The sequence below is a fragment of the Passer domesticus genome, chromosome 21, assembly GCF_036417665.1.
Source record: "Passer domesticus isolate bPasDom1 chromosome 21, bPasDom1.hap1, whole genome shotgun sequence".
Taxonomy (NCBI): Eukaryota; Metazoa; Chordata; class Aves; order Passeriformes; family Passeridae; genus Passer; species Passer domesticus.
The window spans coordinates 5851182-5874557 of NC_087494.1; the positions used below are offsets into that span (position 1 = coordinate 5851182).

General features: G+C 41.2%; 1 protein-coding gene and 1 long non-coding RNA gene across 4 annotated transcripts in view; one reads left to right on the forward strand and one right to left on the reverse strand.

The window, feature by feature from the left end:
- The window catches only part of RANBP3 (RAN binding protein 3), a 53885-nt gene that overhangs the window by 4311 nt on the left and 26198 nt on the right, over positions 1 to 23376 (forward strand). The window contains exons 2-3 of one of the 2 annotated variants that reach the window (XM_064396676.1): positions 10515 to 10570; positions 18906 to 19109. In XM_064396676.1, the coding sequence (XP_064252746.1) occupies positions 10515 to 10570; positions 18906 to 19109 (260 nt within the window). The remainder of the gene's footprint in view (positions 1 to 10514; positions 10571 to 18905; positions 19110 to 23376) is intronic. The other variant, XM_064396677.1, reaches the window with a different exon arrangement.
- Positions 3420 to 4714, reverse strand: LOC135284852 (uncharacterized). Of its 2 annotated transcripts, none has more exons than XR_010349972.1 (3): positions 4686 to 4714; positions 4162 to 4236; positions 3420 to 3729 (listed from the first exon to the last, which is right to left on the reverse strand). It is a non-coding gene; the product is annotated as an uncharacterized LOC135284852 (long non-coding RNA). The 2 variants fall into 2 exon arrangements; XR_010349973.1 differs by having other exon boundaries at positions 4397 to 4686.

Sequence of the window (23376 nt, forward strand, 5' to 3'; positions counted from 1 at the left end):
GGAGAAAAGTATAAAAAAACCCTGTTTATTTAACAGGCAAAGCATTCACCAGCACAAAAATTGAACAATATTAAACAATAAAACCTCTTGCCACTCTGATGAGATGACAAACTTAGAAAAAGTCCCCATCATGGGCTCTAGCTCGGCTCACTCAGTCTCCTATCAGTCCCCCTGGTGCTGGAAATGCTGTGGCCCAGGCCTGACCTAGTGGGCCACAGATGTGAGCTGCTGGTGCTCTTCTGGTGTTCAGGCGAGAGCAGGTTTAAACAGTTCCAGGAGAAAGAAAAACCACAGTCCAGGGACCTTGTCTGCCTCAGTGAGCTAAAAACTAACTAAAAGCAAAGGAAAGCTCTGTCTGTGCTGCAGACAGCACAGTCCAGGAGAAGGATGTGGGGGAGCAAGTGCAATTTATGATAACAAACTCTGTGTTTCTTCTCTCCCCCCACCTTTGCTCTTGGAACCAATCTTAATGGTGCAGAATTTATTTCTGGGCTAAACAGACTAATAGGGATACAGGCATCATAAAGTCACCTCAGGGCATTTCACCCCTTATCCCCATTTTGTCAGCTTACTACCAAAGCTAGTATATATTCTAACTCAACACACACATACATTTATATACACATATACACAGTATACAGCTATATACAGACAATGACAGTGACATTCAGCAGACAGTGATATTTACACATAGTTCTCATCCAACAATAGGATCTCCCTGAGGTACGTGTCGTATTGTTCGATCTTTATGCATTATCTACCACGTGTAACCTGGTCCCTGAGCAAAGACAGGGTTTGTCTGTACTCAAGGCAGAATTGATCCAAACTGTCTTTCTTAACAAACCTCTGACATGCACCACTAGGACTTTGTATGCAGGGGCAGGGGTTCAGATTGGGCAGGACCTACTTGGTTAATGAAGCCTCCGGTGTTGACTAACCAGGTGGCCTTTGCTAGATGCTGCTCCCAGTTTTTGAAAGATCCCACACCCAATGCTTTCAAGGTGGTTTTTAAAAGTCTATTGTACCTCTCCACTTTGCTTGCAGCTGGTGCATGGTAGGGGATATGGTACACCCACTCAATGCCATGTTCCCTAGCCCAGGTGCTTATAAGGCTATTCTTGAAATGAGTCCTGTTGTCTGACTCAATCCTCTCAGGGGTACCATGTCTCCACAGGACCTGCTTTTCAGGGCCTAGGATGGTGTTATGGGCCATAGCGTGAGGCATAGGGTAAGTTTGCACCACAGCCATCTTGTGGTGGCTTCTACCATTGTGAGCACGTAGTTCTTGCCTTGGCGTGTCTGGGGCAGTGTGATGTGGTCAATCTGCCAGGCCTCCCCACACTTGTACTTGGACCACCGCCCACCATACCACAGGGGCTTTACCTTCTTGGCCTGCTTGATGGCAGCACACATCTCACAGTCATGGATAACCTGAGATATACTGTCCATGGTTAAATCCACCCCTCTATCTTGTGCCCACTTATAGGTGGCATCTCTGCCCTGATGGCCTGAGGCATCATGAGCCCATTGAGCTAGAACAACTCCCCCTTGTGCTCCCAATCTAAGTCTGTCTTTAACACCTCTATCTTTGCAGCGCGGTCTGCCTGCTCATTGTTTTGGTGCTCCTCATTAGCTTGACTCTTGGGGATATGGGCATCTATATGACTGATTTTCACAGTTTCTCTGCCTGGTAGCAATGTCTTTCCACTCTTCAGCCACCCAAATTGGTTTTTACCTACACTGCCAATTAGCCTTCTTCCACCTTTCCAGCCAACCCCACAGAGCCTTGGTTACCATGAAGTGTAGAGGTAGAGCTTTGGTCACTTCTCACTTTCAGCAATGTCCAGGGCCAGTTGAATGACTTTGAGTTCAGCAAGTTGACTTGATCCACCTTCTCCTTCATTAGCTTCTGCAGCCTCTTGTGTTGGGCTCCATCCGGCTGCTTTCCACTTTTGTTTCATCCCTACAATGCAACAAGAACAATCAGTAAAAATAATGTAATATGTTTCTTCTGCTGGCAGTTGATTGTATGGTGGAGCTTCTTCAGCACTTGTCACTTGCTCTTGTTCTTCTTTGTCAGTGACACCAAAGTTTTCACCTTCTGGCCAATTTGTAATTCTCTCCAAAATCCCAGGGCGATTCAGTTTTCCAGGATGGATGTGCTGTGTGATGAGAGCAATTCACTTGCTCCATGTGGCATGGTGGGTAGAGGGAACCTTTACAATGAACATCCAACCCAACGCTGGTATTCAGGGTGCCAGGAGGAGTTGTGCTTCAGTGCCAGTCACCTCTGAGGCAGCTTGGACTCCTTCATAGGCTGCTAAAATTTCTTTCTCTGTTGGCTTCAGACCCTCTGTAGCTTTGACTCCAATATCCTAGTGGTTGACCTCGAGTCTCACCAGGCACCTTCTGCCAAAGGCTCCAGGACAGACCATGGCTCCCAGCTGCAGAGTAGAGCACATTCTTCACATCTGGTCCTGTCCTGACTGGGCCAAGGGCTATTGCATGAGCGATCTCCTGTTTGATCTGGGCAAAGGCTTGTTGCTGCTCAGGGCCCCAGTAGAAACTGTTCTTCTTGTGGTTGACCAAGTGGAGAGGGTCACAATCTGGCTGTACTCAGGAATGTGCATTCTCCAGTGGTGCCTGGGAAAGCTTGTGTTTTCCTTCTTGCTGCTTGTTGGAGACATTGCGGTGATCTTGTTGATGACCTCAGGGGGATTTTGATGCCATCCATCTTGCCACTTTACCCCCAGGAACTGGATCTCTCGAGCAGGTCCCTTGACTTTGCTCTTCTTGATGGCAAAACCAGCTTTTAGGAGAATCTAGATGATTTTCTCTCCTTTCTAAAGCATTTCTGCTGCTATGTTCCCCCACAAAATGATGTCATTGATGTACTGCAGCTGTTCTGGAGCCTCACCCTTTTTCCAGTGTTCAGGCACCCCAGGACACCTGTGCAGGGCCAGGAGTTGGACTCAATGTTTCCTAATGGGTCCCTTGCAACTCAGCATATTTTGTGATTTTATGAAATACACAGAAGGTGAGCAAACTGAAGTAGTTCCTTTTAGACTAATCAGTATCATTTCTTTACCAGACTTGTAGGATGCCGACATTGTTTCTGTGCTGTTTTGGTGGCACGGGCAAGGGGTTGGGGGTTGCCCTGATTGTTTATTCTACTTGTCTCATGGTAGCTTTTGGACAGAGGAAGGTCTGCTGTTACTTTGAGAGAAAATATGTCATTCACCACTAAATGTCTGCAGACTCTAGAAACAAGATTTTTTATTTCCCTCTGGTGACTTCAGAGGGATTAGTGGGTGCAAAGTTAGGCTGAATGACATGTCCAAATAATTTACACGCAAACATCATAAAGAACTATTTAATTGACAAGACAGGGCTGTCTAAATGCTTTAATACTTCTTGTGAACACTTTTTTGAATTCTTTATATATATTTTATCTACATTACCAAGTAGTTGCCCTGCCTCATGGCTTTTCTCTCTGATATGAAAATAAGCTACTTTTTTATTTTCTGACTCCTAACATTTGCAGAAGTATCTCTTTTCACCATGTCAGTTCTATTCATCATGACATCTCTTGTGAAGATTGGCCATAAATTATCCAGTTGTGTTTCTTGTTGTTTCTGACATGAGGTATGGCTGGATTTTGCTTGTGGAGGTCTTTCTGCAGATAAGCTCTTAGTGGCAGCTTGTTCTTTGCTTTGAGTCTGTTGTTAGCTATTGGAAGAGAATCTTGTGTTGTTATCAACACCTTTTGAATTTTATAATGCTGCAAATCATCTATATCTCTTCATATGTTACATTTAACATGATTATTCTGCTCTTCGTAATGTAAATGGTGAAAAAAATCCCCAAGATAATTTTTTGTGGCCTGCCATGTTCCAATAAGCATAATTAAACCTAACTTTGAACTTTTATTTTCTTTATTCTTAGATAAGTATTTCACAAGTGACAAATTACCACTCTGAGTATTTTAAGTCAGTTAACAGCCTAATTGCTGTTCTTTTAAACACTCATTCATGATTCACAGGTACACTTTTTCTCTCAGGTGATGTATTACAAAGAGTTACAGTTGGAATAGCTATTCCCAACTTGTATGCTTCTGGTGTCGAAGAGTGCTTCTTGAAATTGAAGCAAGGACTTGCTTACCAAGAATTTGCACTGTAGGGATTTTTTTCGCCCTGCCTCGTGTAGTTTTCCATGTCATCAGGCACTATTCAATTTCTAAATGTAATTTGGAGTAAATTTAAAAAGAAAAAGTATTTGAAACATTGTAATTCTAGCTTTAAAAACAAATTCTCATCTTAACGTGGCTACAGCAGATCTGGTGAGGACTTGAAAGTTGTTCTCATGCCATGGTTCCTTCTAAAATGTAAAGATTAACCTTGCCAAGATATTTGGTGATCTGGGTTGCATATCCTGTGAGGAGACTGGGTGTGCTCAGCCTAGAGGAAAGAAGTCTTCAGTGAGACACATCTGGAGCTTATCAGGATCTGTGAGGAAGTTGTTAGAGAGACAGACACAGGCCCATCAGAGTGGTATATATTGAAAGGACAAAGACAAAAGATGAGAGGTGGAATAAATGTTCCGACTGGAAAGAGGGGAAAGGTTGGGTTTTTGTGGTGGTGGTAGGTTTTTTTTCACCATAACTACACTCAAGCAGTAGAGATTACCCTGGGAGGCTGCACAGCCTCTGTCCTTGGATGTTAAGACAGACTGAATAACCTGATTAACCTGGCATGACATCATAATTGACCTACTTGAAGCAGGAGGTTGGACTTGAGACCTCCAACCTGATTTATGCTGTATCCTTATGGTAGAAGCAAAATGGGCTCAGCAGTGAAGAAGGTGACTGCTTTTTTGGCTCTTGTCACTGCTGTGCCATGAAATATGCTCTGTGAGCCTCAGAACTCTACAGAGATACACACTTCTGCAGGTATTTATTTCTTTTTCTTAGGAATCCATAGTTTCGGTTGGAAGAGACCTTTGAAGACATCTACCCCTCCCCCTCCATCCCCATGGTTCAGAGACACCTTCCACTACACCAGGTTGCTCCAAACCTCATCCAGTCTGGCCTTGAATGTTGCCAGGGATGCAATCCACAGGTCCATGAAGCAACCTGTGCCAGGGCCTCACCACCATTGCAGGGAAGAATTTCTTCCTAATATCTCATCTAAATTTACCTTCTGTCAGTTTGAAGCCATTCCTTCTTGTCCAAAGTCCCTCTCCTGTGGAACCCCTTTAGGTACTGGAACAGGATCTAAGGTCTCTCCAGAGCCTTCTCTTCTGCAGGTGAACACCCCCAGCTCTCCCAGCCTGTGCCCAGAGCAGAGAGGCTCCAGCCCTTAGAGCATCTTGTGGCCTCCTCTGGACTTGCTTCAGCAACTCCACATCCTCCTGTTGTTCCCCAGGGCTGGATGCAGCTCTTCAGGTGAGATATCACCTGAGTGGGGCAGAGGGCAGAATCCCCTGTTGCCCATGCTAGGCAATGAACCCAGCACAGGGTGGGTTTCTGTGTGCCGGTGGCCGGGGCATGTTGAGCTTCTTATCCACCTGCATGCACAAGTCCTTCTCTCCAGGCTTTTTCTCAATTCTTTCTTTCCTCAGCCTGTGTTTGTTCTTGGGATTGACCTGACACATGTGCAGGATTTGCACTTGGTCTTGTAGAAGTTCATATGGTTTGCGTAGTTCCACCTCTCCAGCCTGTCTAGATGGCATCCCTTCCCTTCAGCATATCAGCTGCACCACACAGCTTGGTGTCATTGGCTGACTTTCCTGTGGGCACCCTCAATCCCACTGTTCATGCCACCAAAATAGATATTAAGCAGTGTTGGTCCTAAACTTGGTCTCCACTTGGACATTGAGCTGTTGACTGCAACTCTGAGTGCAGCTACCAGCAAATTCCTTATCCAGGGAGAGGTCCATCTGTCCAATTTAGAGACAAGGGATCTCCTTTGGGACAGTGTCAAATGGTTTGCATAAGTCTAGGTAGACTGTCAGTTGTTCTTCCCTTGTCCACTAACACTGTAAGACAATCATAGAACCAAATTTGTCAGACATGGTTTGCTCTAAGTGAAGCCATGTTGGCTCTCACTAATCGCTGCCTTATTTTCCACGTGCCTTAGCAGAGTTCCCAGGGTGGAGGGTCACGGAGGATCTGCTCTGTGATCTTGCTAGGGGCAGAAGTGAGGCTTGCCGGGCTTTAGTGCCCCAAGTCTGCCTTTCCTTCCTTTTTGTGAATGAGGGTTATGTTTCCCCTTTTCCAGTCACTGGGAACTTCCTCAGATGGCCACAACTTCTCAACGAATGGAGAGTGGATTAGCCACTTCCTCTGACAGTTCCCTTAGAACTTAGGAATGCATTTCATCAGTCCCATGGACTTGTGCACCTTCACCTTCCTTAGATGGTCTCAAGCCTGTTTTCCTATAGCAGCTGGTCCTTCATTCTGCCAGTCCCTGCTGCTTTCCCCTTTTATAACTTGATTTGGAGCCCTTCTTGGTGAGGACAGAATCAAAAGCATCATTGAATACCTCAGCTCTCCATATCCATGGAAATCGGGTCTCCTGTTTCCTGCTGGAGAGGTCCCATGTTTTCTCCAGCCTTTCTCTTATCACCAGTGTACCTACAGAAGCTTTTCTTGTTGCCCTTGACCCCTTGGATTTTTTTCAATGAGTAATTTCATGCTGCAATAAAGGTCTGACACCTTGTGGCTGTAGAGGTGCATCATGTGAGTGAATGTTTTGTCTAGCTGTGGGAAATATGGTTGACAAGGGAGAGTTTGCTACAGCTACTAGTGGTCATGCATCTAGGTTAAAAATCTCATAGTAAATAGTATATATGACTTGAAGATGATATCTCTGCATGACCTATGGAGGTGGTATTTTCTGTTTCTGAATTTTAATTTCCACAGCTTGTGAAGGAAGCTCAGCAGATTTAATAGTACATGTTTTTCTTACAGCACATAGGGCATTTATCGATAGTTAATGACTTGATGGTAAAATATGTTAAAGAAATTTAGCCTGTGAAATCCAGCTCTTAAGGTTTTTGTAGTTGTTCATGCAGGTTTGAAATACCTGCAAAGTGAATAAACTGCAGGAAGTAATTCTGTGGATTCAGTTTGATTTGACAGCCTAAAACCATTCAGGTTCCAGATCTTGAGATTGGAGAGGTACTATCTCTGATGCTATTTACTGAAGTTTTGCTTTCCTTCTTACATGCTTGGACTTCATCTGAATACCTTTATCAAGACTGACTTGGTTAGAAGATTGATATTTCTCCATATCTTTGTTTTGCCATGTTTGTGTTTGCTTCTCTGAAGAAAAAAAAAAGTCTAATCCTCAGGTTTTAAGAACTTTGTGCTCTGACTGCTCGTCCCTTCGTGAAGGAGATCTCATGTTCTCTTATATGCATTCTACCTGAAGTTTGAAGGTAGAGGGTTTTTCCTTCATATATATTTCCTTCCTTTCCTTTATTTTCTTTTTAAGTTGCTGACAGTTTAGTGGATTTGGCGGTTCTATTTTATCTTCGGTCATCCTTCAGACACTCTGGTATAACAAAAGCTTGAGAACGTGACTGACTGGCCCAGATGTTGGCTAGTACAAATAACAGTGGAGTTCTTGTTTTGAACCAGCACTTGACTGGAAAAAACAAAGAACTACCTAGCAGCTGCATTTCTGATCTGCAAAAATAAAACCTGGTACGGGGGTTCTTCAGTTGATGGAAACATGGTATGTGTAAGTGCTTTTGTACGAAAAACATTAAATGCTAGAGAGCTCTATGTAAATGCATTTGGAAACATAAATAGAAATAGGAACCAAAATCTGGAGCTGGGCATTTGAATGGGAAATTGCCAGCAGTCCCATGCTTTTCTTTGCATTCTGCATTGTTGCTGGATCTGTTTTTCTTTGCTTTCCTTTCTCTCATTACTTCAATCCTTTATTATGCACTAGAGAGACAAGTAGATTTTGTTCAGTTCTCCTTGATATTTGTGGAATTTGGTGCAGAAGTCTCTTGTAAGGTGTGCATGACAATCAAGTCCCACATCCTGGTAGATTTCCCTATTGATTGGTTTGGCAGAGAGCATGCTGCTGTAGCAGTAGCATTAATGAGCACTAAAGTATTGTCTTGGTCTGAAAAGACAGGTGTCTGCTAAGGAAGGCAGATGCCTCCCCTGAAATGGAAACTGTAAACCTCCTCCCTCCGTGTTGTTTTAATTTTGAAATTAAGGGGCTCTCAGGCAAAGATATAGGAGCAGGAATAACAATTCTTTATTAGGAAACAACACTGACAGAGTCAGGATATGACCTGAAACCCTGTGGGGCAGGGTGTTGGTAGCAGTTCTGTTAAATGGTGGCTGCAGTCCTCCTGCAGTGACAGGTGTGGTTCTGTTGAAGCAGCTGTGGAAAGGTGTAGTTTTCCTCTGAAGATCCAGTGGTGGTGTAGATGGGCCCGGTCTTCCTCTGGGAACCCAGTGGAAAACGCTGACTATGGTCTTCCAAATCTCTGATTATATCCAGGTAGGAATGCTTGGCTCCTCCCTCTGGGCGGCACACCTCACAATGGGATGATGTAATTTTTATCAGTCATGCAGTGAGACTCAATGGCCCATTAAGAGAAGATATCTCCCAGGAGGGAGGATTAGTTGTGGAAAAGATAAGGAAAACTGCCCAAATAACAGAAGATAACTGCTCCACTTCTAACAGATAGGAATAGAATACACACCCCCATTTCCAACCTAAGACAAGTATAACACATGGTATTAAGAAATAACTGTCACTTTGAAGTCGAGGTTTAAAAGCTTGGCCTTTGCCTCAATGAAGACTCCCACAGGCAGGTTATACTGAGGTCCAGGGAATGAAAATGGATCCCTGGCTTGTTTCAAAAGACTCTGGGTTTTGGGACAGGTATTACATACAAGGGTCTGTATTGTTTTCACTTCTGAAATGGATTGTCTGCACATTGCTCTTATTAATAAGCATTTTTAAGGTTCAGCAGTATTTGATGGATAGATGAACTTAAAAAATAAAGGGAAAAAGAGATCAGGCAAAATGATGTCATTAAGTAGCTTAATTTCTTGATTAATTTCACCTTTTGTAGAACAAATTATGCCAGTCTTGCTAGATCAGTCTTGCAGTGTTTTTTGGTTTTGCTGGGTTATCCCTTTGAGTTAGATTCATAGAAAAAATAGAAAAAGGATATTCTACCCTCACAGTTAAATTCACAGTTCTGGTAATAATTTTCATAATTTTGTGTACGTCAACTAAAGTTTCACTTTTTCAGCCAAACGGATCTAATATAGCAGTTGCCAAGTTGACAGTTTAATCCCTTTTTCCTTATATGGTGATCCAAGTACTTTACTTGTCCTGCAAGATTTTGGGATACTGTTCTTTTTTTTGCTTCAAGGGAGTTCTTCTTGATAGCTTTATATTTCCTTTTTCTTTTATGCTAGCCTTTCAAGCTCTGAAAGTTTTTAAATTTTTAATTTTCTTAGATGTCTAGACTTGTTTGTAAGACTGGATAATTGCAAAGGTGGAACTTTTTTATTTAATTTCTTTGCAAATTTCTAGCTCTCCATAAATCCCATTTCCAGACTGAAAGACAGACTGAAATATTGTACTCATCTTTATATACAAACATACAGGAGGGCTGCTGACTGCATAGTGTGTGTGCAGCTTCTCTTCAAATATAACTCACAGACAAGATGCACCAGTTTGTTCGACTCTCAGGAATTCTCACCTCTGCTTTATCACACACTCCCCCGTGTATGTATATTTTTATTATTCTGAAGTAGTTGTGAAATCTCAAAGGACAATGGAAATGCATGCTCATTCTATACATTAATTCTACTCTTGTAGACTAGATGCTGATGTGCTTATTTAGAAAACGGCATCCTGCTAATAGTTGATTCAGAGCTTTAAGATGAAAGCATATGTGTTTTTAAATTATGCAGAAAAGACTGGTTCCTCTGTAGTATGTAATATATCCGGTTTGAATTTTAGACCTGCAAATATTGATTTAGGACCTTTCTAAAGATTTCAATGATAATGAACTACAGGTGTAATCAAATGTCAGCGTTAGGGGACCTTTAAGAAAGGGCTATGTGGGGGTGTACAACAAACTCCCTTTTCATTAATGCATGTCAATGGGGAATGAAAAGAATCTGTTCAGCTAGTGAACTGCTGCAGCAAAGGGTCTTTTCCTTCGGATGTAAAGTATCAAGTACTAGCTTCTAAGTGATGTGGAGGGGAAACACAAATAGCTTTTAGACATTAGTAGTGTTGTTCGCCTTAAAACACTCCTTTTTGCTTTTGAAGATCAAGTCCTTATAAACATCTATTACCAGGAACTGGTAGAAACAATATGTGTAACTGAGATTTAACTGGCTTAGGGATTCATTGTTACTAAAGGCATCATAGAACATAATTTTCATGTAGTCACATATTTTCATAATAGTCAATATAAATGTGGTTGGAAAAAACTCCAATGATTTCTCTTTTTTACAGAAAAACCTGCCATTGCCCCACCTGTCTTCGTATTTCAGAAGGATAAAGCACAGAAGGTAAGGAGATATTGATACTTTTTTTCGTTTTGTTCTTAGCCCTGACTCCTCCTTTCCATGGTGATCAGCCTTTTGTATGTTGTGAAGCTGAGAGTGGCCAATAGAGCATTAACATCATTAATGGGTATAGGGCAAGCAGGTACAGAAGGGCTAAAAGTGGGAAGATGTATGGTGGTTTCACAATACAGGTAGCTCTTCAGACAGAAGATGGATCAATGTGGAAGAAGGAAGTTTGGTGAAGGTGTATCTTGAACATGTGTCAGAGGAGTGCTGACACACTTAGCATGACAAAGCTACAAAATATGTTTTTCTGATAATAGGGTTAAGATAAAGCAAAGAAAACTGGTCCAGATTATTGCTTTTCACCTCAGTGTACTTAAATGTCTCTAATATCTTTGGTTTGTATGCTGTGAAGTGTCTGGTTACCTTGGGAAATGGTAATTCTGTTCCCTCATCTCAATATGGCATTTAATTTTGTCTGGCTAATGGTAAAGGCTAGTAAGATTTATGTGGGAAAAAAATCAAGGTTACTCTTGTTTCTGTTGAAGATGGTGGGAACCAAGAGAAGTATGTGATACAGTTTCTGTTGGATTGGTTTATTGTCTCTGGATTCAGAAATGTTTGAATTTAAATACCTAGTCATTTTTCATTTGATAGCTTGAGTCTGGTACTTGTTCTAAACTAAAGAAAAGCTTTCTCACAGGTTCAGTAGGCATATTCCTCAGCAGAAGCTTGAAATAGTTTCTGAGCTTGGAAAGGATTTGTCTGCTGTCCTCCTAATATTAGCTAATCAAATTAAATCTGCTAGAGAGTAAGTACTTTCAAGATATTCTTTTAATTATATTTTTTACAGTGACTGTTTACATATACTGTGGAATGAAGGGAGTGGTAGTGTTGGCACTACCAATTTTGATCATGTTTCCTTTTAGGAAACAGCTCCCAGTCACCCCCTGTTGCTTAGACTGCTCTGAAGTCTCTTATGAGTTGCATCATGGTGAGTGTTCTCTGCAGGCGTCCTTTATCCTGGTGGTGATCATAGCAGTGTGCAATCCAGGCAGAGTGACACGGTCCTGTGTTCTTTTTGCTTGGCCTGGTCCTTACATGCCAAGATAGCAGTTCTTGTACTCTCAAGTTCCTTCATGATGCACCTTTGCCGCTGCACCCCTTCAGCAGCCTCCATATACTGCATGCCGTCAGCATTAAGCTGTGCAAACTCCTGCTGTGAGACAGTTCTGTTGCACTCTGATAGGTCTCATTAAAATATTTATAAAAATATATTAATTAAAGGGATAATGTGTTTTGGGGCTAGCAGAGATGATCTAGGGAGGGACATCTGTGATTTTAATCTACCCAGCTGCCTCTGAGGGCGCTGAGGTGGTGCTGAGCAGATAGCTGTATTCAGGACCGCCTCGGCACAGGCCAAAAGTCTGGCTTTGTTGGGTAGAGAGTCTGTGGGTTCCTGAGCATCTTGAAGGCACAGGAGTTAGAGATAAGTTAGACATTTATTTAAATGCCAGGTGGTGGTGGTGCTGTCATTGGGGCTAGCCACTGTGGCTTTGAGCATGGAATAAGTCTGGTTTGGGTGGGGAATAGGGGCCTGTTCCTTGAAACAGATCAGAGAGAGTCTACTGGTAGCATCGGTCAGTTAGTTGCCAATTTTCAGAGTAGTAACAAACATAAATGCCTATGCTAAACTGTGTGTTGTGTGGAGATGTGGGATTTTTAAAGGGGAAGGGGGAGTGGTTAATAATTTTATTGTGGTGGATTTGACACTGCAGAGAAGGACTTACAGAAGCATCAGTGCTGTGCTTCTTGCAGTTTGATTGAATTAAGAGCTTGTTGCTTGTGCCAGTAGTTGTTTTTTGTAGTATAGGTACAGTAGTAGTATAGTCAGAACATGATGCTGTGAGCCCAAGGTAACAGCATATATACTATGCTGTATATATCAGAACCTAGCATTCAGGCAGTTTTAATCAACTTGATTAAGGAAAAGTGCATCAGGTTACATACTGGTTGAGATCTTTCACTGTATTTTCAGAAAGACTTAATAGCTAAGTGTTCCCAAGACGGGTAAACTCCGTTACTGTTTCTGTACAAGGTGCTTGGTTAAGTGCATTGTCTACCACAAAAGACTATTCTCCTTGAAGTTATCAGGGAAATTCTGTAAACAGAGGAGTTTTTCCTTGAGCACTGTTTTGAAGAAAATGCAAATGTAACTTCAAAATAGTTGTCAAAAAACACACTACTTGAATATGTAATCTCTTAATGTAAATTATAATTTTAATTTAGCAAAATGTCTGTCTAGTCAAGTCACTTTTTTCTGTAAGCAGAAGTTTTAGTGGAGGCTTTTTTTGTGCTGACACAGCAGTCTGACAATAAGCTGAGGGGAAGAAAAAGCACTGCATTGTGTATTCAGCTAACTGTTTGTGATGGTTGTTTCTATATTTGTCTACTATTTTTGCACATGAACCTGGATGTCCTGAGCAGAATTATTTCATTGCAGTGTCTACAGATCCTCTCAGTATTACATCTGGGTTGATATAATTCAGTGGTCTTACTGATTTTTCTGGAACTAACAGTAGTGTCTACTCTTAAGTTAAATAATGTTCTTTTTCTAGAAATCCTGACATAAGTTTGTGCTTGGAAGGTGTCTGACATTTGCGTCATACCAACACCATGGAGCACTTGAGGCTTGGAGCAGAGTGGCTGGAAAGCTGCCTGGTGGAGAAGGACCTGGTGGTGGTCCTGGTCAATAGCGGCTGAAGCTGAGCCCAGGTGTGCCCAGGCAGCTAAGAAGAAGGCCAATGGCACCTGGCCTGTACCCGCCACACTGTGGCCTGCAGGAGCACGGCAATGACTGGGCACTTCTGAGGCATTTCAGATCCTGGGTTCAGTTTTAGGCCCCTCATGACAAGAAAGTCACTGAAGGGCTGGAGCTTGTCCAGAGAAGGAAACAGAGCTGTGGAAGGGTCTGGAGCACAAGGCTGATAAGGAGCAGCTGAGGAGCTCAGCCTGGTGAAAGGGAGGCTTACAGGAGACCCTCTTGCTCTCTACAAGTCCCTGACAGGAGAGTGGAGCCAGGTGGGGGTCGAGCTCTGCTAGCCGGGAACAAGGGACAGGATGAGAGAAAATGACCTCAAGTTGTGCTGGGGTGTTTTAGGTTGGATATTGGGAATTTCTTCACTGTTCAGCCCTGTCACAGCTGCCCATCCCTACAGGGAATTAAAAGCTGTGTGGATGTGGCGCTTGGGGATGTGGGCTACTGGTAGGCTTGGTAGTGCTGAGGGAATGGCTTGACTCTGATCTTAGAGTTTTCCAACCTGAACAATTCTATGGTTTTACAATCTTTTTCTCCACTAGAAATTGGGTAATATTCAGGATGTTGTAGGACAAAATTCATACTAGTCTGGAAACTAATTTTTTAACTGCATCTTCCAATTAAGGATGTATACACTTGAATAAAACATCAGACCTTGCAATTTGACATGTTTATTTAGATGGGACAAAAAATGCATAGTGTTCATAATGCTGCCCCTTAACGTTACTTTACATAAGGAGGTTTGAATTTTCTTGTGCAGTTAAAGACGCTTGAGCATGTCCAGAGAATGGCAGTGAGGCCAGTGAGGGGCTTGGAACACAAGCCCTGTGAGGGAGCTGAGGCTGTTTAGCCTGGAGAAAAGGAGACTCGGTGGTGATCTTATCACTCTCTACAACTTCCTGAAAGGTGGTTGTAGTCAGGTTGGTCTCTTTCACCAGGCAGCACTGACAAAACCAGAGGACACAGTCTCAAGCTGCACCAAGGGAAATTTAGGTTAGATATTAGGAAAAAGTTTTTTACAGAAAGGGTGATAAAATTGTGGCATGGCCTGCCTGGGGAGGTGGTGGAGTTGCCACCCCTGGATGTCTTTAAAAAAAGACTGGATGTGACACTCGATGCCATAGTTTAGTTGAGGTGTTAGGGCATGGGTTGGACTCGATGATCTTGAAGGTTGATTTAGATGTCAATTAATGGTGGATGTCAAGTTTGTAGTTACTAAATATGAGTGAGTCTTTATTTTCATGATTTTTCTGTCTCATTAACCATTTGAGAACTATTTTTACAAAGTGTGAAATATAATCTTGCAAGTATCTGAATAGTAGCACTGCTGTTCGTGTTTCTGACAAGCAGAGTTCCTAGGGCTGACACCAGTTGGAAAATTGCATCAGCTTAAGGCTCAAACTGCTGATATCTGAAAGCAATATGAAGTCTGAACCTCACTATGTTAGGCATGGAGTATTTCTGTTACTCCAAATAACTTCCTTATGAGGTAAGCTGTGCTTTTTATAGCACTTTCTGGATACAACATATATCTGTGTTTAATATTAGACACTTCGGTGTTTCTGCTCTGAAACTGATTTTAGCTTCTGCCATAAAACCATTTCATGACAAGTTTCTGGCCATAGGTTACTTGTAGTAATTTTCTGAAGTTAGCTTTTAACATGCATTTCTGAGGTGAAAGTATTCTGTCATTTTTGGATTGACACATTTTTAAAAGCAAGTATATTAGCTCAAACAAATTTAATCAGTAGTAAAGAAACACTTTGTCCAAAAATGTTTTTAAAGCAGTGTCATTTGTTCTGCTAGTATGAACTGGATGTTACTAATTGTCATCACATAAAATCATTATGACCTCCCTAGTCACAAGTATAGGAAAAGGTAGATTCTCCATTTGGCTTAAAAAAATGTTTGCACTTGAAAACACCACTGTTTATGATGTGGATTGCATCTTCTCCTCCTCCCTCCATCAGCCTGTGTTGGGGTGTTCGGAGAATATAGAAAAGAGTGCTTCATTTCTAGTTTGCCGTATAACTAGTTTTGATCAGCGTACTGCTTTCCATATGTGAATTGAAAATGGTGGCCTTTTAAGATTAACTCTGAAAGAAGGTAAGTTATGTGATACTTGGGTCATGTTCCATACCAAAGTGGTACTCTTTTTAACGGGTAACTGGGGGTCCTAAATGCAAAGCTTCTAGAGTGAATAAGGAGTTATGTTGTTAAATTGTTCTAGCTGTCATTGTGCTCCTAACTATGGAGTTTTAAAACTAGGTATAGTGTTGTAAAAATCATGTAGGTGATTGGAAGATGGCATTCCCAGGTAGCCTGCAGAGCAAAATCATGAGTTAATTTAAGAAAAAAAATTAAAAAAGAATTAGTTGAAGTCCTGCTTTGATGCAGTGTTATTTGGAAATGCTTGGGTTTTGGTGGTTTGGGGAGGCAGATGACTATAAAAGATTCTTCATGCTGTGGCCATGACTTACAGGTTTAGGATACTGGCAGAGAGAGAACTGCCACTATCCTAAACCTGTAAGTGGGAGAGTGAATGAAGTAATTTGTGTACAGAGAGGCAGAGCATTTCCTTTCCCAGGCTGTTTCAGCATTGTTAGCATGGATACCTAGTGGAACTGAATTGTAAGTCCATAGTATAATTAAGGAGTTAAAATTTTTGCCTAAGAGGTCATAATTGTGAATATATTGCTGTACTTAAAGAACAGTCATGAAGGTATTTGGAGAGACAGTTGTGCAGAAAAAGCGTGGAGGAATATAGAGAGGCTCATAAAGGTGTTAGGCATATAGGCAAGAGTTGTCCTTGGCTCTAAGCAGGTAAAAAATGTGAAACGATATACTGAGAGTAGTTTTTTTAGGCCATTGGATAGAGGTGCTAGAGTGAGGAAAATGAGGAAGGGTGTTGCAAATAACTCAACTTGGAATTGGGAGGAAAAGCTGGTCCAAGAGTGCTTGTTCCAGTCTTTATTGAAAAGCATTATTTCTTTGCCTGTATTTGGTGACTGTAGTATCATGTGAGTCTTAGCTTTTAATTATTCCTTCATTTCTCTCCTTATTTTCTACAATACGGAGGAAGCCAAATCTCCTAATAGATGTATTTAGTCTGGGTGTGTTATTTTTAGTTTTAAACAAATAGAAGTTGTTTGATCTGGCTGAGCAAGGTGAATTTGTGTAGGTGGCTTCCTAATATTATTCAATGCTCCCTTGATCTTTGCCGTAGTGTTTCAGAAGCAGGAACAGGATTCTGTCAAGGTCTCCCTAGAACTGTATTTTATAGGGAATGTTTTCTCTAGAGAGAGGAGGCTCAAGGAGGGACACATTTCTCAAACAAAATATTCCAGTAAAATGGAAGAGAGTGGACTGTTCACCAGCTCCAAAGAACTTCCAGAAAGAACTTAGATCAGAATTCATGAAGCTAAGAGACTAGGAAAAACTTTCAATAGTATGCATGACTAAGGATTAAAATTAATTTTAAGAGTTTACAGTTTCCTTTGGATATGCTTTTTTGAAAGCAAAAAAGCAGCTGTACAAACATCTGCCTAGGCAGTTCTGGTTTGATAAATAAATCCTTGAGTCCTTTGTTGGTTTTGTCTTCCATGACTTAAACCATATACTATTCACAAAATTCTGAAACTTACAGTAGTTTTTGATGAATATACTTTTTCTAACATAGTTTGATTTTTTAAATGTGTTTGTATATTGACCATGAAATTCTTGTCTTGGATTCAGATTTTTCTTCACAGAAGTTGTGATTTGCAATAGCTATTTTTGTTTGTTTCTTTTGTGGGTCTTGAAGCAGATATTCCAGTCTTGCTTGGGATAGAAGTCAGATTTATACTTATTTCCACTTTTTAAAATGCTTGACAGCAAATATTTCAAGTATTACGGAGTTATTAAAATCTCTTGGATATTTACTTAGCCTTCTTTAGGATATTCTAAACAGTGGTGATATCAATTACTTGCAAAATATTTTGTCATTTCCAATCTTAAGTGCTTAGCACAAGTGTGCATTGCATGTTCTTGCTGCCTCTTCATTACGAGCAATTTTCTAAACTGTACCTAGAAGTCTTTAAATTTTTGGTAAGGCTCTTTTTTTTACATATATTGTAAGTGCTATGGCCAGTTCCAGGTAGCCTTTTCCTGCTGTTCTCCCCAGACAAAAAGGTAAGGATAGGTGACTAGACTGCTAGATTTTATTAAATGTTTGGTGAAAAAAATGTTTCTTTAACTCTTCTCATTCTGTGGGGCTTTAAGTTAGTGTTTGGGTCTGTTATTAACAGCTAAATATTAAAATGTTACATAGTTTTGACAGTACAAAAACCCAGCACCCTGAACTTTTACCTGGTATCCATAGTAATATCCCCATAAATAGCTTTTTGCTATTTTGAGCCAAATTATAGTAATTTCTTGCACATAAAATTTCACCTATTGCTGGCTTTTGTTACTATGACAGGGCAAGTGTTACTTGAAGAACTTGGCTCTTGAATGCTGCAGTTTATTTTTCAGGCTTTTGCTTACTTTCTTGCACAGACCTGGGCAATGATGAGTATTTTTAGTCACTTGGTTCTACCAAGTGTTTTCTGGGAGCAAGCCGAGGTTGTGTCCTTTTGAGTGCCATCTTTTCCTTACTGCTTAATTCTTCAGATACTTCACTTCCAATATAAGATGCAGGGAAGCTCAGCCCACAGATTGCAAGTGCACATCCTTGGCCTGCACGTAACCAGTGGACTATAATTCAGTCCTTAATCACAATACAGTTGTTTGTGCTTAAAGCCTTTTTAGAACTTTTTCATTCTTCAAATGTGTACAGAATATGATAATGCTACCTTTTGTTGTACAGGCAGGGATGTGCAGTATTAAATGATGTGAAGGAATGAAAAGTCTGTGGCAGAAGTTCAGTAAATACTAATCCCATTAGGGTGCAGTTATCCAGTCACCTCCCTCCTTGAAATAGATTGAAAGTTGCTAATTTATGAAAAAAACATTGTTGTTGCTTTTCAGATGATTCACCATCATGTAAATATGAAAGGATCATGTGTCTTGTATGCATGTTAAAATAATTAGTTTCTGTGAAAATTTTATAACCAGCCTCACCTCCCTCAAAAGTTGGCTGAAGAGTCAGTGAAGGACACTTATTTAGAGAAATTGTTTAATTTTTATATCTGAATCTGAAGCTAAAAAGTATCAACTGTCCTTGAGAGAGGGGAGGGGTTAAACCCCAACAAGCCTGTAGCTGGCAAAATCCTCTTTGCTGGGGACGCAGGTGGTTTTGGTAACTTTCAAAAGAGTGCATTTGCTCCAACTAAGGCTTTTCTCAAGGATGGGAACTAATTCTGTCAGCACATTCTGTTACAGAGTTTCTATGTGTTTTAATTGGTGTCTCAGGAACTAGCAGCTCCTTCTGCCCTACTGTGAAAACAGTGAAAATTAAACAAATGGATCCTCTCACTAGGACGACCAATCTCATGTTGCAGCCTTGCATTGAAGGGACGTTGTCTTTTCTGCTCACAGTCCCCTGCAGAGCAAAAAGCTTTGTCGGATTCAGGCGAGGACCCCCAGGGAGAGGTTGAGCCCCCCTACCATGGTCTGGGTCACACAGAACCAGCTGGTGAGTGCGACTCTGAGCACCCTGCTCCTGCTGTGGCCTCAGTCAGTGCTACCCTGAGTCCTGCTTCTGAAGCCCAGCTTGCTCCTGTTCAACAAGAACTGGCAGGGGTAAGTGACAATCTACCAAGTACTTCTGCTGCTGAGGGGATTAGAGAAGAAAGTCCCTTCCATTAGGTGGAATCTGTTACTGTTCACTGTAGGTAGTGCAAATCACAGTCTGTCTGGTTCTTTGATCTCAAGTATTAATCTTCTCTAAACCCTCATTCCAATTAGAAGAAATGAAATTTGTGAGTCTCCCTAGTAGCGCAACTGTAGAAGACACCTCAAGTATTTTAAAATTTAAAGTGTAAACTGTGTGTTTGCTAAGAGCAAAAGCACTTCTAAATAAATGAGAAAATGGGTCTATATTTGATGGATTTGCTTCAGGCAGTTAGAGGAGGACTCTTTGTTCCCTCTATGGGCCATAATACTGCAGCTTGACAAAGTGAGCAGGTAATGCTGCTTCCACTGTATATGTCATGCCAACCCGTAAGGTATTTAACAGATTAAAAGCACCAAGCATCATAGCAGAGTTTTGGATTTGGGTGTTTGGAGTGGGTAGGAAATCAGTATCTTGTGGAAAAACTGTTGAAATAAATGGGCAGGAGATCTTTCTCCTTTTTAATGCCTTTATTAAGAAGAATCAGCTCAGGTGGGGAGAAATCGACGGGTTGCGCCCTCGCCGCCGCTGCTCCCAGGCGTGGCACGAAGCAGGAGGATGATGCAGTTTTGTCCGCTGGTCTGCAGGCAGGACTGGGGACTCTGTCCTCACGGGAGAGTCGTTGAGTCCTTAGTTTGTTGGTTTAGAAACCCGGGGGGTCTCTTTAATCAGTTTCTTTTCAGGTTAGAGTGAGAAATAAAAAGGTTTAAGCAGGTACGGGATAATGCTCCCATCCTTAGACGTCACTTTAAGTCACTTATGGCTCGTGATTTTAGGGGTTTTTCTTATAAAAACTGTAAAACTGTAACAATCCAGGGTGCACTGCGTTTCTTATTTGCATGTTGTTTCTGGTGTCACTGCCCATCTCTTTACCCTGGAGGGTTTCCCTTGGTATCTTCTTGGTATGCAGCCAGCATCAGGGAAACAATCAGTTAATCACCTGCCATTAACAGGTATTTGAAAAGCTTTCCTTCGGCAGCGAAACTAAAGGAGGCTGACTCGGTCTGGCTTGGTTTTTTTAACTCTGAAACTTAAAAAAAATACAACTTTCTATTCATAACAACTGTCAGTGCTCATAATTTGATTTTTCTTCTGGTGATGTGGCAAAATCTTTTCTGAAAGATTGGATGACTAAATGACTCCTACCATACAGTCTTTCAGAGCAACTTTAAGTGTTCCTAATCTTTCTGGTTGGTGAACCATGTTTTCTTGGTGCAGATGGGTGTCACTGTTCATTCTAGCATCACACCCTAAGCATGTGCTCTTTGCTCAAGCTTTGTTAAAGCTGCTTTACCTAATACCTGGACCCTTTTCTTGCACGAGTTGGTTTGGGTTTTTTTTGTCCAAGAATTGGCCATTTCAAGTAAACCCAGTACTGAATGGATTGTCATTATAAGGTGCTAATAGCTGTAGGTTAAGCACCTCTCAGTGTTCAGATTGTTGCTTGATTAACTGTTGCAGAACTCTTTCAGTTTCTTTTCTGAAGGTTTAGATTTTCAAGGGTTAATATTTTAAAATATAGCTGGTGAACATGTGTGGAAAATCACGCTCTGAAAAGCCAATGTCCATAAAGGAGACAGAGGAGTCCTGCAACTTTATTTGAATAAAAAAGGAGAGGGTCCACTGGGCCACAAGTTCCCACCAGGTTTTCTTGAGGTTCTGGAGGGTGCACCCTTCTCTTTTTATCCCAACCCATGTTGCCCTCTTCCTTTCTCCATTGTCTGAAGTACTAGGAAGGTAGAGCCTTCCCGAACTGCCTATCACATATTTCCCCTTCAAAGTGTCATTTTACCCCAAAGTTCCTAAGTTTAGGCTTGTGCTGAGTCCCTCACTTGTCTGTTTCAGGAGCTGGGCTGTCTGGACTCCATAACAAACCTGCTTCTTGAAGTTAGGGGAGAGTAAGACCAATTTCAAAGGGGTTAACACCCATACCCTCACCCATGGAATTCTTTGTAAAGATGTTATCACACATCTTTCCTATCAGACATAATCACAGACTTTTATCTCAGTTTTCTGTCATTTGAAATTGCAGTGTTACTAGAACTGTCCAAGAGAATGGTGTTAACCAGACTTTCAGGAACACAGCAGGAAGTGGTTATCTTCATCTTGTTCTTAGAGAGCAGAAAATCTTGCCCCAGTTAACCGTGTTCTGAAAGAAATTTAAAACCCACAAATGCTGTTGGGGGTCATATGCAGAAATTAGCGGCTGTACAGAACATTTGCTTCAGCATTCTTCTTGATTCTATTCAGTTAAATGTACTGAATTGTATGGTGCCAGTATGGGCATGTAATTGGCATGCACTGGCGAGTACTCTTCAAATTATCCCAGTGTCTTACAGTAAAACCATCCCTTACCTTGAAATCTAGAGAAGGCTGATGCATCTTAAAGACTGCTTGTACTGGTTCATTGGAGCGTCAGTTTTCATGCAGTCTTCCCAGGGCCTGGAAAGATGGATGAGTTAAGACAGAAGAAGAGGCACTGCTTGTTTCTTGACTTGTTTGTACACACACTCACAGATATTTCTGGTACGGCCCCTTGCAGAGCTGATGGTTGTGTCTTAACTCTTTGCTAACCCACACCAACCTCCCGCAGCACATGGCCATCCCAGCAAGACTGCTGATTAAGAGGTTCTGGAACAGTTTTTAAGAAAACCATGGCAATTCAATAATGCCTGTGTATGTGCAGAGTGTCTGGACTGAAGACTTGCGTTACTGTGCTCTGAAGTCCTTTTTATATGACTTTTTGCATCTTAAAATGCATTTTCAAAGATAAACACTGAAAGTGTACTCTTAGAGCTTTCCCTGAATTGCACTGACCTTTTCTGCTTTACCCAAATTCTCCCTGTTTCTGCTCACTAGTGTAAATAAGCAAAAACTGACAATTTAAAGTTTTGAAGTTCTTATCTTAGCTTGATGTAACAATTGTGTGACAAATTAATGTTTGTATTTAGTTAACTACTGTGACTTACGCTTTTAAGAAGCAGTTGGTAGCCTTTAAGAAGCTAATTTCCTTAACTAGAAATGTGTCTTAATTGTAGTAGCCTCTATAAATAGAGGCATATATGTAACCTTTCTCTAGCTGGATTTCTGAAAGCTAGGGACAGAGGGAATAAGTGCAAAGTGGCTTCTGCTCTTAAATGAGAAAATTCTAGGTTGGATTTTGCTGTTACCAGTTTGTGCCTCATCAGCATCTGAGTCCAAAGAGCTGAATGGAAATAAATTTAATTACCTTGGTTGTTTCTTACAGGATGAGCTGGTCCTTGCTTTTGTTTCCATTTTGTGGGGTACTTATGTAAAGCAGGTGTTGCTGTAAAGTACAGACTGAGTAGGTTGAGAAGAGAAGTGTAAAATGGAGAGGCTGGACTGCTGTTCGTTGTCACTAAATGTAATTTGCTGCTTTTCCAGTCTGTCAGGTTTGTCATGCATATATACCCCTGCTTTTTGTCTAGTGTACCCAGCTTCCTCTGAAGCAGCACTGGTATGTGATTCTGGCTGCAGAATTATCTGTGGTTTCATAGAAAAGTGAAGCTTATGCTAATACAGTCGATCTGTGTACCCTCATGGAATCTACCTGGCATCTATTTGTCCACAGGTACACAGCTTTAATCTCCCAAAACCTGGGCTAGGAAGCATGGAAATAACTTGGAGCAGATTCTCTGTTCTGCTTTGCCCTCAGCAGAGCACAGAGTTGCTTTTGGATAGTGATGCCTGTTACCTACTAAACACGGTGATGGTATTTTAGTTGTGCTTGTCAGTTACAAAATTACCATGATAAGATGATTTGAGGCTTGTGCCTCAAATCAGATAGGTTTGACTTTTGGATGTGTTACTTGAGCATTGAGAATGAAGCATACATTAAGTTTTTGACATTCAGGTGGAAATAATTTGTTTATTTTTAAGGATTTTTTGCATATAGAGATCTACAGTTCCACTCATGCAAATTTTTTACCAAGTGTTTTCACTTTCAGGATTTTTGATAGAAGTGGAAACAAATTGCTTTTATATGTGACAACACTTTATGTGCAAAATGGAATAATTTTGACTTCAGATGCTGGTTGCTGAAATACATGATATCATGGTTTTCCATTTTAGCCTCATTTTTTGGGAAAGTATTATGTGTGACTAATAAGACCACCCTCTGGTAGTACCACGGACTACTTGACTAATTATGTGGAA